The sequence below is a fragment of the Mauremys reevesii genome, linkage group 2 (genome assembly GCF_016161935.1).
Source record: "Mauremys reevesii isolate NIE-2019 linkage group 2, ASM1616193v1, whole genome shotgun sequence".
Taxonomy (NCBI): Eukaryota; Metazoa; Chordata; order Testudines; family Geoemydidae; genus Mauremys; species Mauremys reevesii.
The window spans coordinates 10,100,639-10,117,820 of NC_052624.1; the positions used below are offsets into that span (position 1 = coordinate 10,100,639).

Genomic DNA, 17,182 nt, shown 5'->3' on the forward strand with positions numbered 1-17,182 from the left:
TTGTCACACGCACTGGAGGTGAGCAGGGGGAGTTCGGAACTCAGACTTAAAACCCTGGCTTGAGAACATCTCCTGCTTTTTTTTTTTGGCCGAACTCATTATCTTTGGGGAGGGCGAGGGTCTGACTCAGCCCTTTGACGGAGTGTTGGCCAGACTGTGGGACCTCATACGCTGGTGAGCAGGAGTCACTCTGAACGGGCTGGAGGAGATGATTGACTAAGGCTGGATCCCAGGGGTTGCTCCACATACGGCCCTGCAAACCCCTGCCTGGATTCCTCCCTTCCTCTCTTTCTTTTCTTCCCCCATCTCTCCTATTCTTGCCCCTTCCTGGGACTCCTCCTTGATTCAGCGCATGGAGATGGCCTGACATAAACCACACCCGCTGCCTGACTCCCCTGTGCTCGCTGAGCTGAATGCAAACTCCCCTGGTTTGGAAGGGAGGACAAGGTGCAGTTGGTCCTTCTGTTGTCAGGTAGCTTCCCCCGACACACACACACACACACACACACACACATTTTTTTGGCATTGTGGGAGAGAATCAGGCCTGAAGCTCTATTACTTAATGACCTTCTGGTACATACAGCAAGGAGGCAACACCCCTCTTCCCCCCGCCCCCCGCAGCCCCAATTTCAACAACAGAGAAGGGCAGCATTTCAGCATCAGCTTATTCACTTTGATGCTGAATTCTGCACTCGCCCATAACACTGTGGATGAGGATAAATGATTAATGACATGCAAATCGACACTGAAGTCAATTTTATCTTAAAGGGCCCCATACAGCGTGTAGCAGAGCATGGCTCAGTGTGCTCATGTGCTGTGCTACACCCAGTCACAGCAATTCCACTGTAAGCTTCTGGGGTGGAGTGGGGCTGGGCAGGGTGTGTGTGTGGGGAGAATCTTATGAAGGGAGAGGCTAGAGGCATCCTGGGAAGTCCTCAGAGGAGGGAAGTTTTGGGAGCTTAGGATCCTGCAGAAGGGGGAAAGGAGTATCTGGCATGTTGTGAGGAGAGGAGAATTTGGCAGCTGGGTGAGCTTCTCTGGGAGATGTTGGGGCTTAGGGAGGTATTGAGAGGGGCAGGAGGTCATAGGCCCCAGGAAAATGAATAGGATGTGAGAATTTGTGGGCTTAAGGAGATCTGAGGGATAAAGAGACTGGAGGAGTTGGACTAGGAAGGGTGGAGGAGGATGTAGAGATTCAGGGGGCTTGGGTTAAAGCTGGATCTACGTGGATCCTGCCATATGTTCTACCCAAGCCCCTAAATTGTCCCATAAAAGGAGAAATTCTAGCTCCGCTTTCTGTTCCAGACACTCCAGATCCCGATGGAGCCTGGCAGAACCGTATGGGAAAAAACCAGTTCTGGATCCTGCACGCCGCAGGGTCCTGCCACAGTGTTTTGCCCCTCTCCTCCAAATCCCACCGGCGAAATAGAAAACAAAGATCACGATTCCCATTGCTCTGAGACATTCCAGGCATCAGGGCATCTTGTGACAATAGCCTCCCGGATCCCTGGATGGATCCAGCCCTGGGACCCCTGGATGGATCCAGCCCTAATCTTCCACATTTCACTGCCTACAAGCTCAGCGACTCCAGCTGCCCGCTGCAGCTCCAGACCCAGAGGCTCCCTCAGCGCCACCACAGCTGGGATCTGGCAGCTGGCTCCTGCCAGACCCTGCACATTTGGGCCACAAACCCAGCCAAGAGGCCATGAGAACAGAGAGCAATGCATTGCTGTGTGAGCCCGGCCCAACACCTCTGGGGCACGGTGGGTCCGGGACGGGGCCAGGTTCTTGCAGCGCTGCTGTCTTGATATGTGGGGGGGAGCTTTGTGGGGGTCGAAAGGAGCAGTTCCTTGTTTTTGACGGGCCAAGTCGGGGGCTGGGGGATCAAACCTCGGCAGGATCCAGGGGGATCCAACACGCCCCCCCCCCGCCACAGGTTAAGGCGAGACTGGCGAGCGGGCGCTCTGGGAGGATTTGGAGCGGGACTCGCCAGGAGCCCTAGGCGCAGGGAAGGACCCTTGGGGAGGGAGCTGCAGTGCGATCCGGAGGAGGCAGGGGCGGGACTTGGGAGGTGGGGACGGGCTGAGCCCCGGCTCCGGCAGCCAGAGCTCAGAGGAGGCAGCGGCGGCTGCTGAAGATGCTAAGTTTCTCCTGGGTGCTTCTCCCGCTGGTGAGTGCCGTGCGCGCTGCGCTGCGCTGCGCTGGGGAGGGAGGGACGCAGGGCTGCCGCGGGCGGGCGGCGCGGTGGTCTCAGAGGCGGGGGCGCTCACATCTGGATGGGGCATTTGGACTCACATCTGGATGGGGCACTTGCGTTCCGGTCTCCACATCTGATTTTCTCCCACTTGTGCTCACATCTGGATGGGGCACTTTCCCTCTTCCCTACGCATCTGGATCTTCCATCTCGCCTGGGGGTCTGGTGGTTGTTGTACAGATATGGTGTCTATTATCCTAAGAGGGGAGGGGGTGGGGAAAAAAAACCTACCATGCTGGGCATAGGCAAAAAGAGTAGAAGAAAGGAGAGATTCATTTGTCAAATGCTAAAAAAAAATTGACTTTACAAGTTAGAGTTATCCAGTGCTCGACTTCCCCGGGGGTTGGGGGGTGGGAGGGAAAGGGTTTGCATGTGATTTAGGGTTGATAAGGCCTTTGATTAGCTGTATATTGTCCAATCTGTTAAAAAAAAAACCCGGAAAAGTATACAAAGCATCCACATCCCAAGTTCAGGTGGCCTGAAGGGACCCCCGTGGGCTATAGCGAGCAGGAGGAAGAGAACTTTGCTGCAAACCCAGAATGTAACAGGTGTGTATTTCCTTAGAGAGGTGCAAAGCACGTGCAAGTCCATAGAGCAGCGATGCTGTTTTGCTAAATACCTTGAGTGATATCAAGCACCAAGCTGTGCTATACTATGTCTAAATTCACAGAGGCGTTGGCATCACTTTCTCCGTGCCCACACAGTGAGCAGTCACTTGTGCGTTGGATTAGAATCTGTGTTTAGAAACTCTGTTAACAGGACTTGGTTCCCCAGCGTTGGTATTAGAAATTTCCTGTTTCATGTTAATCATTGCTGCAGTGAATGATTACACATCTGACAGTCATTATCTTATCTTTTCAAAATATTACCCCAGACGGTACGGGTCATAACATACTTGTCCCATGGGATTAGACAGGACAGAAATTCCTGCCTGACAACCTGTACGGACTGCATAGCCTTTGGCATCATTTTGTCACTTACACCTGAGCCTCAGACGCATCTGTTAGGAGAGTCAGTGAGCGAAGGATCAGTCATTTTTTTAATGGTTGAGGAGAAACTTTGGATTCTAAATAGGAAATGTGAAAAAAAAAACAAATCCACAAGGTGTTTAGAGAAAACAAAGTGTCTAGCACTCCTGCAAGAGAGGGATAGCTCAGTCATTTGAGCATTGGCTTCTTAAACCCAGGGTTGTGAGCTCAATCCTTGAGAGGGCAAGTTAGAGATGTGGGGTGAAATCAGTACTTGGCCCTGCTAGTGAAGGCAGGGGGCTGGACTCAGTAACTTCTCAAGGTTCCTTCCAGCTCTGTGAGACATGAATTTCTCCATATACTCTTAATGCTCTGCCAGAAGATCAAGTTAGAGTAGAAGAAAAATTCCAACAAGGATCCTCTGAACAAATATTTGTCCAGGCATGAAATTAAACTAGAAACCCAATCATTCAAGATGATGGAAACTCCCTGTGTGACATGGCTCACCCTCAATTCCCATCAACTTCAGTAAGAGTTGAGTAGTCGGTACTTCCCAGGAGATGCTCGTCACCTTGCAAAGCCAGGCAATAAGAGAGCTAAAACTATTCTTTATGCACATGACAGTAGCACCTAGACACTCAAGTGAGATTAGGACCCCACATTGTCAAATGCCTGGCAAGAGACATTGTCTGCCCTTGGGGCAGGAGGGGAGATAGAGTTACAAAAAGGGGATTTGACTTGCACAAGGCCACAGACCAGTTGAATGCCTCATCCACAGGGCTACCCAGGCCTCTTTACCCAAAAAGCCTATTTACTGAGTAAATTGGAATGAAGGTAATTGTTGTAACCAAGGAGGGGTTGCTACTGAGGCGTAACGATGTCTTAATGAAGCAATTCATGGGAAGTTAGACACACAGCATCTACTGACTAAGACACTCCCCGCTGGTAGGACATGCCTAACTCCCTGTATGGTCTCATCCTCCATTCCTTGTGCACCTTAAATTCCTCTCCACAGAGAACTGTGGGTATGCACTGAATACAGGATCAAGCCTTTAATGGCAATGGGTATTACCCATACTGAGCGGGGAAATTGGGCAGGGATTTCCTTTTTAAAGCATCAATGGTAATTAAATGTTTGACCTACTTTGGCATAAATTCAAGTCACTACGTTTTCATTTCTTCCTCCGGGTTATAGTTAGAAAATGTCTGTTGTATATATTTACACACAAACTACAGCAATATGTCCATATATGCATGTCTACAAGGTTTATGTGCATATATAGCCACATATCTATGTAAATAGATAGATAGATAGATAGATAGATAGATAGATAGATAGATAGATAGATAGATCTATGCAGTTTAGATAAAGGCAGATAACTAGATATAATCTGATACAACCAACAAACATTCAGGCTTTTCTCCAACCTTTAAAAACAGTCTCAAAAAGTTATTGCTTAAATGAAACCTGTAAGGCAGACAGTGAATCAGCTTGTCTTACTCCATAGGTAATCAACTTCAGAAAGAGGAAAAACATGGAAAATGCCCCCTAGCCTGTCGTGTTCACTCAAAAAAGACTTCTGAAATAATCTAATTAACAGACTGGAGAGAATGACTGGACACGTGATTACATAGCAGGATTCTGGATCACGTCTGTGTCAGACCTAGCAAGCGACAAAGAGGAATTTTGACGGTAACCCAAAGGGTTGTCAGTAAAAGTTATTTTATAAAGAGAGGCTGTGATCAAGATGCTCACTGCCAATGAGACCCAGTAGGCAGAATGGTTTGGATAAGAGAGAACCACACTGGACCTTTACCCATGTTTAGATCCGAATTTTCAGGGTGGAATCCTTAGGCTGCTTTAGAAAGGTTTGGCTAACTTCCATAGTTTCTTCTTTCTAGGGCTTTCACCATTGGGCTGTTCTACCTTTTGCAATTTCCAAAGCAAGCTGGGGGAAAGGTCAGATAGTTCAGAGAGCAAAGCAGCTGCAGGTTTGGCTATAACTCCTTATAGCAGCCTTCTGGAATAAGTGCAGGCTCCTGACTCATGCAGCAAATAGTGTACTAAGTAAATACCACCAGCATCATTTATACATGGGCGACTCCATTTAGCACAAACAGTCAAGTCTGTGTTTGTGAGACTGTCTCGGCACCAGAGCTGGTGAAAGAGCAATACTAAACAGACTCAAAAAACAACGCAGGGTCTGTGGCGGGGTAAACAATGCCCCACATGGGCTGGAAAGGGTTAATGAAAAGGAGTGAGCGTAATCAGCCTTACCTGCCACACCTGTAATGGGAGTCAGGCCTGTGAAAAGGGGGAGAGCTTGGCTTAATCCTGGCTGATCAGGGGGCCTGGGGCAAAGCGGGGGAGCTGCGGCGCTTGTACTCACCCGGCAGCGGTCTGGGTCTTCGGCAGCATTTCGGCAGCGGGGGGGGGGGGTCCTCCATGTCTTCGGCAGCACTGAAGGGCCCCCCGCCACCAAAATGCCGCCAAAGACCTGGACTGCCGCCGGGCCAGGGCTCGTGGGGCCTGAGGCAAATTGCCCCACTTGCCTCCCACCGGGAGGCCCTGCTCATGGCAGGACACTGTGCTGCAGTTTTCTCAACAGAGTTTCCAGCCTCCCTTTAGTGGCTTATGGCTCAGCCCTCTGGCCAGGCCTTTGTGAAAGTTCAACCTCCCCTCTCCAGGGTAGTAGAGCCCAAAGGCACAGTGGGTCCCAAAACAAACACAAAATAAAGGCATCAGCTGCTTGTGCTTGGGGAGAGCAGCTGGCTTGATCTGAGCTGAGTAGGACTGTGGCTGGTCAGAACTTCCTTGGAGAGAAGGCTGGGCTGGCACTAGACTCTTTGGGTTTATCAGGGATCTGCTGATGGTGTTAAGACAGGCCAAGGTATGGAATGCCCCACCTGAGGAGGAGGCTGGAGTCTGAGAGTTGAGCCCAGAGGAAGTGCAGCTGCATGAATAACATCAGACGGGCTGAGGACTAAGCCCAGCAGAGCCAAAGATGCCTTTATTTTGTGAATACCATGAAGAAGAATGGGACAAGATCCTGTTGACGGTCACGGAACATGGAAACCCTAACATCACCTGCCAGGAGATTCAACTGCTGTAGTCTGGAGCCCAACAGCTCTGCCTTACTCTTGGGTAGTTCCAAATCCCTGCCAAGGACATTCAGTTCACCTTGTGTTATGAGGTGTGGTTCAGAGGAGGAGGATGAGAGAAAATGTAGGTCCTGTGACATTGATGGTTCAGGACCAGAAGTTTCATCCTCTTCCTCTTCCTCGTCTGACTCAAGTGAGAATGATTCTGGTGCATCAGGAACCGGCAGTCCTTCTCCGTGGGGTACTGGGCGTATAGCTGATGGAATGTTTGGATAATGCACAGTCCACTTTTTCTTCTTTGACACACCTTTCCCAACTGGAGGCACCATGCAGAAGTAACAATTGCTGGTATGATCTGTTGGCTCTCTCCAAATCATTGGCACTGCAAAAGGCATAGATTTCCTTTTCCTGTTCAACCACTGGCGAAGATTTGTTGCACAAGTGTTGCAGCACATGTGTGGGGCCCACCTCTTGTCCTGATCTCCAATTTTGCAGCCAAAATAAAGGTGATAGGCTTTCTTAACCATAGTGGTTATACTGCGCTTTTGTGATGCAAAAGTCACTTCATCACAAACATAGCAGAAGTTATCTGCACTGTTCACACAAGTACGAGGCATCTCTGCTCACTTTGGCTAAACAGAAATGTGTCCCTTTGCAAAATCAAACACTGACAAATAAGAGAGCACGACACTGTATGATTTCTAGAGCTGATATAGGGCAATTTGTTCAGCAGAGTGATGTAAGCTTCGTTATGATTGCATCATCCATGACTTCTAGGAATAACATGATGCAATTCATATCATGTATGACGCAATACCAGCTTCAGATTGCATCATTCATTGTTTTGCCTAAAAAACAAGTACTGTCCAAACCCAGTCATAGATTTATTCATAGATCCAGTCAAAGATGTATTTTAGTAATTTCTGGTTTAAATTGAGATCCCTTCCCTTTATAACTCACTTATCCTCCGCTATTCCCAAGTCAAGGGTCGTATATACTGACCCAATAGCATATCTTGAAAACTAGAGCCAATCAACAATTTTAAGCATCATTTTTGTTCTCAGTGACCCAGAATTAGTAAAGTTTGACTACATTTATTTCAGAAGCATTTTGCCTGTAGAGCAGTAATCAGTTAAGGTGGGCTATTGTCAGCAGTATTAAAAAAAATACCTTTTGTATTGATAATCAGGATGGCCCATTTCCAACAATTGACAAGAAGGTGTGAGTAACAGTAGAGGGAATAGTTCTACAAGACCCATCCACTCCCAGTCTGTATTCAAGCCTAATTTAATGGTGTCTAGTTTGCAAACCGATTCCAATTCAGCAGTTTCTCCTTGGAGTCTGTTTCTGAAGTTTTTTTGTTGTAGTATTCCACTTTTAGGTCTTTAATTGAGTGGCCAGGGAGGTTGAAGTGTTCTCCGACTGGTTTTTGAATATTATAATTCTTGACGTCTGATTTGTGTCAATTTATTCTTCTGTGTAGAGACTGTCTTGTCTGGCCAATGTACATGGCAGAGGGGCATTGCTGGCACATGATGGTATATATCACATTGGTAGATGTGCAGGTGAACGAGCCTCTGATAGTGTGGCTGATGTGGTTAGGTCCTATGATGGTGTCCCCTGAATAAATATGTGGACAGAGTTGGCAACGGGCTTTGTTGCAAGGATAGGTTAGAGGTTAGACTAGATCGTCATAATGGTTCCTTCTGGCCTTACAGCCTATGAACTTATCTGACAAAGGTGTCCCTTTTTTCTGCTTGTGAATAATGTCCAGCCAGACTTGGTTACAAATTTATTCAGAACTCTTTGGGTTATGTTGGCAAAAGGACCTGGTGAAGTCAGCTGCCCAGTTTGAGACATTGTACAGGGGCTTGACTTTCTGAGGATAGATAGAATTTATCCCAGCCCGCGGTTCACAGCCCGGCTTTTTTCAAAATGTACTAAGAATTTTTAATGGCCACATATTGTCAGGACGGCTGTGGTATGGCTCGTCTGAAGACTGCATTTTTGGGATCATAGCAGTCCTTGGGGCATTATGTTTGGCTGGGCTGTGAGAGTAGTTGCCAGCTGACTAGGTAATGCCTTCTGAAGTAGGCAGGTGTTTCTTGGTGGTCTCCCATCCAGGCATTTGTCAGACTTGGCATTGCTCAGTTGATGAGACCTGAAAGGATCCCCAACCCAAGGTGATACAGCTTGTGATGTTACTCTTCTGTTACAGACAAGCTGGCATTTCTCAAAGCAAATAAAATAGAGTATCACGTCCTTTCCTATTTGCACAATGCTGGAGTTTCCAGCGCTGTAAGCATTTTGATGTTAAGAATATGACAGATTTACAAGGCCAGACCCTAGTTCTTGAACATTCTAACTTAGGATTTTATATCACACTCATTCCTATTGAAGGTAGACAGCCTCTGTTCGGTGCTGAGTTTTCTGAAGGAAGATGGAAGGATGACCCAGTGGTTAGGGCAGTAACCTAGGACTTAAGATGCCTGCGTTCAAGTCCCTGTTCTGACACAGGCTGCCTGTGTGACCCGGGCAAGTCACTTAGGCCTGGTCTACACTAAGAATGGGGGTCGAACTAGGGTACGCAAATTCAGCTACGTGAATAGCGTAGCTGAATTTGAAGTACCCTAGTTCGAAGTACTCACCCGTCCAGACGCCGCGGAACCGAACTCCGTGGCTCCAAGGTCGACTCCGCCACCGCCGTTTGCAGTGGTGGAGTACCGGAGTCGAACGGAGCGCTTCCGGAGTTCGACCTATCGCGTCTATATTAGAAGCGATAGTTCGAACTCCGAAAAGTCGAACTCTCCGCGTCGAACTGGCATGTAAGTGTAGACTAGCCCTTAGGGGTAGATAGTCAAAAGCTCACATGATACTTAGGTGCTTCACTCCCATTAGGTTTCAGAGCCAGATGCCTTTGCAAATCTGCCCCTTAGTTGTTCTGTGCCTCAGTTCCCCATCCATAAAATAGGACACGGGTACTGTGAGGATAAATACGGCAAAGCTTCTAAGGCTTCAGAAACAATGATAGTAGGGGCCATGTAAGTACCTTAGATGGTTTCAGACCACTGTGAATTGAGGACATGCAGCAGCTTGCAGTCTGAAGCCCTAAATTGTTACTGTTCATCATTTAAGATGAATAACCAAGTATTGTGTAAAGTACAAGTGAGAGACAGTCAGCAACAGCAGACAATGTTCTAGCCAGAAGGGTTTTCTGAGTGCAAAATAAGTTACCTTTTTTTTTTTAAAGCCCGAGGAAGGCCAACAGATTTAACATCATCACAAGTTGTATTTCTAAGGGAAACTTCCCTCTCTTCTTGTATAACCGTGTTTGCTTTCAGGAAGGCTACCCACTCGGTAGCGTACAACTCCAACATCATTTTTGTTTCTTGCTAGACAGGCCTTAGGTAGGGCTGCTGTTGGACTTGTGCTGATTTGCAAGCTCTGACGAGTCACCATGATATTTAACATATGGGATGGTCTGTGTCAAAGGCCACTAGGCATCTTGACAAAAAGAGACATTTAGTCATTTACTTCTGAAATGGGAGCTTAGAACAAGAAACACCTTGTTAAAATTTTGATGTTCTAATTGCTCATAATCTTAGCATGATTGATCTTAGTCAACAGTTAGACTGGAGGCTCCTAGGAGAAATCTTAGACACAGAAAGAATTTGGGATGGAGAAGCACAAGGTGACATTATTCCTGGTAAGACTGCACTGAGCTATCCTAGCATAGTGCTTGGACACTGTTGTTTTGGAGACACTTTCTTTGAAATGAAATGTACAGCTATTAAAGAATTCCTAGGATTTCTTTTTGCAAGAGAAGGGACATTAACACGAAAGCAGGCGGAATATTTTTTTCAATGGAAAATGGGGGTTTCAACCCCTCTGTATTTGTTTTATTTATTGTAAAAAGTGTCTGCTTTCCATGGAAATCTTTGGCTTTTTACTGAAAAACACAAACACCTGAAAACCAAAAAGTTTTTGACTAAACTCCATCAGTCAAAATTTTTTTGGCTAAAAACCAAAAATATAAATTCAGAGATATCAAAACACTTTGTTTTCACTTTTGCTGTCAAAACAAAATGTTTTGATGTTCCTGAATTTAAATGTTTCACTGCAGCTCCGTTTGACATTAACCCACATCCTCCTGAGAAGCTGCTGCGGCGCCTTCTAAGCATTGTCATTCAAGAGCATCATACCTCAATTTTTCCTCTATAGGCTGGATTTACCAGCCTAAATACATCTCCCATGATGCACTTGTGACGGTCTCCTCAGGGAGCCCATAAACGTAAGCCACTATGTTACCTCTCAGTTCTGCAACAGAGAGCTGTGCTGGAGCTTAAATTGTCTGATAGCTCCCTGCCACACCAGGCTGTCTCCCTGCCAGCAAACTCCAGGAGTATCTGCCAGGCTAATCCTTGCCTTGCAGGTAACATTCACTGTTCCCAAGTTACCCAGAGGCATCTCTCTGCAGTGCCCTGTCTGTCACACTGCCCACTCCCAGAAATTCTGAGTCTGCTGTCTCCAACGAGACAGAATGCACCCCAGTCTTTAGTTTAGCTGAGGACCCACACGTCACTTTAATGTACAGCACTGAGGGAGGTTTATAATAGAACGAGAATCAGCTTATTACTAAGGAACAGAAACTTAAGTGATATTAAGCAGAGATGATAGAAACAGACAATGGTTGGAAATAAAACAAACTCAAACACACTTTCTAGTGTCTGAAATTTAACAGATTATAATCCTGGTCTTAGGCAATTTCTCACCTACAGCATCCTCAACCCACATGGTTGAGGGATCCACCTTTCACAGATTCCAAGAACGCTGGCCCATTTTGTCCATTCAGTGATGGATAGCTAAGGGTTCTCTCCCCTTTTTTCCTATAGTCCAGGGGAGATATAGTCTGGCCAGGGATACTCACCCACAGGGGAAAATGAGAGGCTGACGCACCCAAAATACAACTCCCATGAGGTATCATAGCAGCACATGAGGTCTCAGTCTAATACTGAACCAGCCTTGAATCAAAATATTCTGACTTCATTTAACAATCCAAAATATTTCAATTTGGGTCAAACTGACATGAAATATTGTTTTGATGTTCTTGACAAAATCTGGTTTCTGTGCAGAAGCTTTGGATTTTTTAGTTTTTTGATGAACATTTGAATTTGTTTGTGGACATTTTTTGATGAAACTGAATATTTTTATATTGTTTTGTAGAATTTTTCGGCAGATAAAACCCCCATTTTCCTACCAGCTCTGGTTAACACTTGTGTACGGGCCAAACTCCTAGCAATGAAGACCAATGAAGACAGATGCTAGTGGCCAAGGGGCCACAACTTTTCTTAAAATAACTGAACAAGATAACCCTGAAGATGACCTGTTCTGGTAGCAGTGGAATGGGATAAGGGAGAGGAGAAGCAACAGCAGCCTGGAACATAATCAGGTTTCCACCTTTGGTACGGATAACATAGTGACAGCTGCCTTAGAATACCATGCATGAATTGGATAGATTCTCAAATATAGAGCATCTTAATTCTCAAAGACCCAAAGAGACCCACCTAATCCTGAGGATAGACTTGCATTATACCAGAGCTGAGGGAGACCTGTGCAAGCTACTGCACTGGGGAAATCATTGAGCCACTGAGTTTAGAATTCCATCAGGTCAAGCCCCATCAGTATGATAAGGCAGGTTTAAGCTGCATCAACAGGAAAGGGGAATCTCTCTTGCAGGAAGTGGATCAAGTGCTAAAATGCCCAGCAAACCCACCTGATCTCAGATTAATGCTCAGAGTAGGGTGACCGGATGTCCCGATTTTATAGGGACAGTCCCGATATTTGGGGCTTTGTCTTATAGAGGCACCAATTACCGCCCCCCAATCTCCTGTCCTGATTTTTCACACTTGCTAGCTGGTCACCCTAGCTCAGAGCAATAGGAATGGGGGGTGGGGGAGGGGTACTGGCAATGCGGTCATATATGACACACACAACTCCACTTACATCCAGATGGAACAAAGTAATTTGGGTCCTATAGTGTTCATGGTCTGCTCATCAGTACAGGGACTGTTTCTTTTACCTCCATGCAAGCTTTTGGTGCCATAAACATTAAATGCTAAGGACCTGGTTCACTCTTATGCTGAACAGTACCATATTCTGCAAGTAGTCCCATTCCCAGAATTAGGTTCTACTCGGTGTAAGGGGGACAGACGCTAGCCCTATATAATGACGACACTGGCTGCCAACTGGTTTCACTTTGTGATATGTCAGAGAAAGGATTCTCTACGCTAAATAAATTGCATTGCACCAGATTGTACGCCTATGATTTTCGAACACCCAGTGTAAAAATATCCCAACTATAAACAGTTTCCCATTGTCAACAAACAGTTACAAACACTTCAGGAGCTGAAGAAACACCTTATTTCCAGCCAAAGCACTGAATGGTGGCTGTTTTTTTTAAATGTAAATTGCAATTGATTTTCATAGTAATCATTTTATTTCTGCTTCTGAAGTTGTTTGTTGTGCCAGCTCAGTGCAACGCACAATATATTTGAAAATGTAAAAAATTAAAGAAGCATTGTGTTGAATTCTGAATAATAGCAATTCAGAAGTGTGTTCCTAATATGCAATAATGAGAGATGCTATTTTAGGAGGTGATCATGCTGATTTAAAAAAATATATTTAAGGTTACCCATTGTCAAAGCATAATGGGTGAAAATTAACCATTGCTTACAGCGTGTCTTCATTTTCTTTTCACATTAACTCTTTAATTCTCTTTCCATTCTAATATCAGGGCATGTGACCCATCTCAGATGCCGCACATTTAAAAGGCACACGGTCCTCTCAAGCCCCAAATTTAGGTGTTCTTGCAAAGGATTTTTCCAGATGAAGTCTTGTCCTTTTCTCTAGGTGGATATTATTGTGCAGTTTTAACGGTTTATGTGGGCAGTAAAGTTTCCATTCAGGCTAAGAACGGAATCCTGATTTCCCATTAAATTGTGTTGTTTATTGACAGCATTCCATAAGCCTATAAATCAACTGCCTGTGACTGAAAAAAGAAACCCAGTGTAGTGGTACTGTCAGGATTGGTACAATAAAAGACGAGACTGTACTGTACTCTCAAAGTCTTTGGAGGCTTAGGGTGGCTTACAGTGTTCTTCAGAAATGTCTCAGTACATCTTCAGTCTATCACTTAGATGAAATCAGTATTTTCAGTGCTTCTGGGTGGGTTTTAAATAGGCCAGCTTGCAAAAGGCCAAATCGTGTTGCCTTATTCACTCATATGGTGCCAGTGGCTTCAGCTGAATGAAACTTTTGGTGTGGTCAATACACAGCACTCAGACACTCTGGGTCCAATACTCACTTGTTTTACGCTGTGTAACGCCACTGAGTTCCGTGGAGTGTCTCCTGTTTCACACCAGTGAAAGAGAGGGGAGAATCAGGCCCTTTGTCAGGTTGGTGGAGACAATTTGAAAATCCGAATAGGATCAAATTAAATTGAGCACACAAAGATTTGTTCCAGCACCACCATCTGTCTCCCCTTTCCTTCCTGGCCTCCTCAGGCTCTGCTGTAAATAAAAGAGGTGTAGGAAGGCCTAGTGGTTAGGGTAATAGCGTGGGACTCTGAAGTTCTTGGTTCAGCGCCTGGCTCTCCCACAGATTTCCTGTGTGACCTGGGGCAATCACTTAGTCTGTTTTATGCCTCAGTTCCCTCTCTGTGAAATGGGAGGAGTACCTCAGGTGGGGGGGGCACCCATCCTGAATTGGGGGGAACAGTCCCGAAATGCAGTGTTCAAGTCCCTGAATGACTGAATGATTCCGGGACAGCATTTGTCCCGAATTTCTTGCCACGTGGCTCTGTGCCTGCCCCAGGCTTAGGGGCAGCACCAGTCTCTTTCCAGTGGTGGTGGTGGGGTGGGGGCTGAGGTGGGCATTAGCCACCCCTCACTGTGAGGCTCCACCCCCTACTCTTTCTCTCCCCCCCGCCGTGGACCCACCCCCTGGCCAGGCCAGAAGCTGCAGCTGCGAGTAGTAAGAGCTGCCCAGGGAGTCCAGGCCGCTGTGTCCCCACCCTGCCCTGTGTGACATGCCCTGGAGGGTGGGGACACAGGCAGGGGCTTGCTCTGCCCTCTGCAGGGGGCTAGGGCTCGGGGTGGGGGGTGGGGGGGGGAGAGAAAGAGCAGGGGGAGGAGCCACGGGGGGGGCAGGGCTCCTGCATATCTCCTGCTTTTGCCTTTTGAAAAGGTGGTCACCCTAACCTCAGGGTGTTGTGAGGATAAAAATCCATAAATGATTGTGAACTGACATTACCATGGTGAGGGCCATCTAGATCGAGCCATGGCCAAGAATGCCACTTGGTTTCACTGTTCTTAACTATGATTTCACCTCTATCAGCTTAGTAGGAGAACTTCAATGTTCTGAGTGTAAGGACACCCCTCATTTCTCCTGATGTATACACTGACATCATGTTTTTAAATATCTGGAGATTTTTCACTGCATCCCCCTAAGTCTCTCGTTGACTTTAGTGGGAGTGTGGGGGGTCCCCAGGGAAGGCAGGGTCACACCTGTTTGTTATATTAATGTAAAATGTATATCAGAATTCAGACCATAATGAAAAACTCTTCTGCTACTTTACTTCCCGCTGCCCATCTTCTGTGTAAGTAGCACCATGGCCATTAATACAAACACATGCGCTCAGACCCCATGACTTCACACCCTGGCTCCTCCTGGATGGAACTGCAATTGTGGATCATTTGTATTGTGCTGGCCCCAATTGGGATCCCATTGCACTGGGCATTGCACAAACACCAAGCAGAAGGACAGTCACTGCCCCAAAGTGCTGACAGTCTAATTTCATAGGCACCCACTCTGTGGGTGTTTCGGGGCTGGAGAACCCACGGAAAAAAAATAGTGGGTGCTTAGCACCCACTGGAGGGCCCCGCCAATCAGCTCCTTTCCCCACCCCAGTGCCTCCTGCCTGCCACTGAACAGCTGTTTTAGGCATTGACAGACCTGAGTTACATAGTGCTCAATATCCTCCTTCATCTGGGGCCAACAGAAATGGTCTCTAGCAAGATGAATAACTCAGCACCTAAGAGGCCCACATGTTCATGAACAGCTGTTCAGCAGCGGGCAGGAGGCACTGGGGGAGGTGGGGGAGAAATGGAGGTAGGAAGAGGTGGAGCGAGGGCAGGGTGCACTCAGGGGTGAGAAGAGGTGGGGTGGGGGCAGAGCAGAGGTGGGAAGAGGCAGGGCTTTGGGGGAAGGGGTGGAGTGGGAGCAGGGCCTGGGGCAGAGCAGGGGTCGAGCGCCCCCGGGAAATCAGAAATAATTGCATTAAGATTCTTAAGAACACCTATGCGTAGTTACCAATGCGTCAGCAAAGGGGAGAGTTATTCACAATGCAACCTATTCAATCGGACCCACCATTTCTATCTATGTCTTGCCCAGGTTGCTTCTATCCATCCGGAATGCAAGATATTCCAACAGGTGGTGAAAGACCAGGCTCTATGTTTAGAAAAAAATGAAGCTACTTTACCCAACTTAAAAGGTGAGAGACATAGGCCCTATGCGGCAAAACCTGACATGAGCTGTCTTTGTTTGACTTCAATAGGGCTAGCCACATAAGCAAGGACTGTTCTCTTGAGTAAAGTTTCGGAAGGTTTGGCCTGTTTTTTCTCATCACTTGTGCTCTGTAAAGAACTTGCATCTTGCAGCATCTCTTATTTCTTTTTGATTGTAGTGGTGTTTTATGTTGATAATACACTTTATTTGTGCATTGCTTACATTCACAGCCAGTATTATAACCTTAGGTGGGGCACATCCTCTGCGGGGGTAATTTGTCACATGACCATTGGCTTCAGTGGAGCTATGACAATTTATGCTAGTTGTGCTAGCCTCACATCACCCCTGTAAGTAGGCAATTACTATTATTCCCATTTTACAGAATGAAACTGAGGCACAGGAAGTCTGACTAGTCCAGGGTCTCACAGGAAGTCTGTGATAGAGCAGGGAAGTGAACTGAAACAGAGGTATTAACCTGAGACTTAAAAGACCTGAGTTCAGTTCCCTGCTCTGTCATGACTTCCTGTGAGACTCTGGGCTAATCATTTAGTCTTTCTGTGCCTCAGTTTCCTACCTGTAAAATGGGAATAATAGTATTTTCCTACCTTACAGATGTGATGTGAGGATAAACCCGTTAGCAATTTTTCTTGATGCCCAGTTTTGTTTTACTGACTAAAAGAGCTCCTTTTTCAAGATGACTGTACAATTTTAGGATTGCATTTTTCTTGACTCTTACATCCACTTTCTCAAGAAAACAAAAGGTACAGATGAGCTGGAAAATGTATATGTGAGAGACTGTGTCCATGACTGTAAAACAGAAATACAACGTCCCCCTAAATTTGTGGTATTACATGGGATTTAGCACAACCATGCGTCATGCTGCCTGGAGTGGCTCATAACTGAGAGTGCCAACCTTATAGTGGACTGCTAAGAAGCAGGACAGAGATCCCAAATTGGTTGTGTGTTCTATAATTAGATTTCACCCGTAGCAAGCATGAACTCCTAAAAGACTAATACAGTCTTACCATGGAGTCACAGACAGTCCCCTTAGCAAGCTGGACTTAGTGATAGATGGTTGCTATACACCAAAGATCACAAAATATTCAAGTTATTCCAAGTCCCGAAGGACCAGTCACTTGCCCCATATCAATTTGTACCTTCTCTCTCACACCAAAGACAATACTTGTAGCCAATTCTACAGTAAACTATCTAAGGATTTATTAACTAAGAAAAGAAATGAGAGCCTTATTTCACGGTTAAAGCAGGCAAGCATAGATACGAAATTGAGGTACAC

The 17,182-nt window shown here is 46.3% G+C and overlaps 1 protein-coding gene across 1 annotated transcript in view; it reads left to right on the forward strand.

Moving 5' to 3' along the window:
• The first annotated feature begins 2,120 nt into the window (after positions 1-2,120).
• The window catches only part of LOC120398382 (pituitary adenylate cyclase-activating polypeptide type I receptor-like), a 38,867-nt gene continuing 23,805 nt past the window's right edge, over positions 2,121-17,182 (forward strand). The window contains exons 1-2 of the mRNA XM_039525781.1: positions 2,121-2,170; positions 15,775-15,874. Coding sequence (XP_039381715.1) covers positions 2,138-2,170; positions 15,775-15,874 — 133 coding nt within the window. The 5' untranslated portion in view covers positions 2,121-2,137. The remainder of the gene's footprint in view (positions 2,171-15,774; positions 15,875-17,182) is intronic.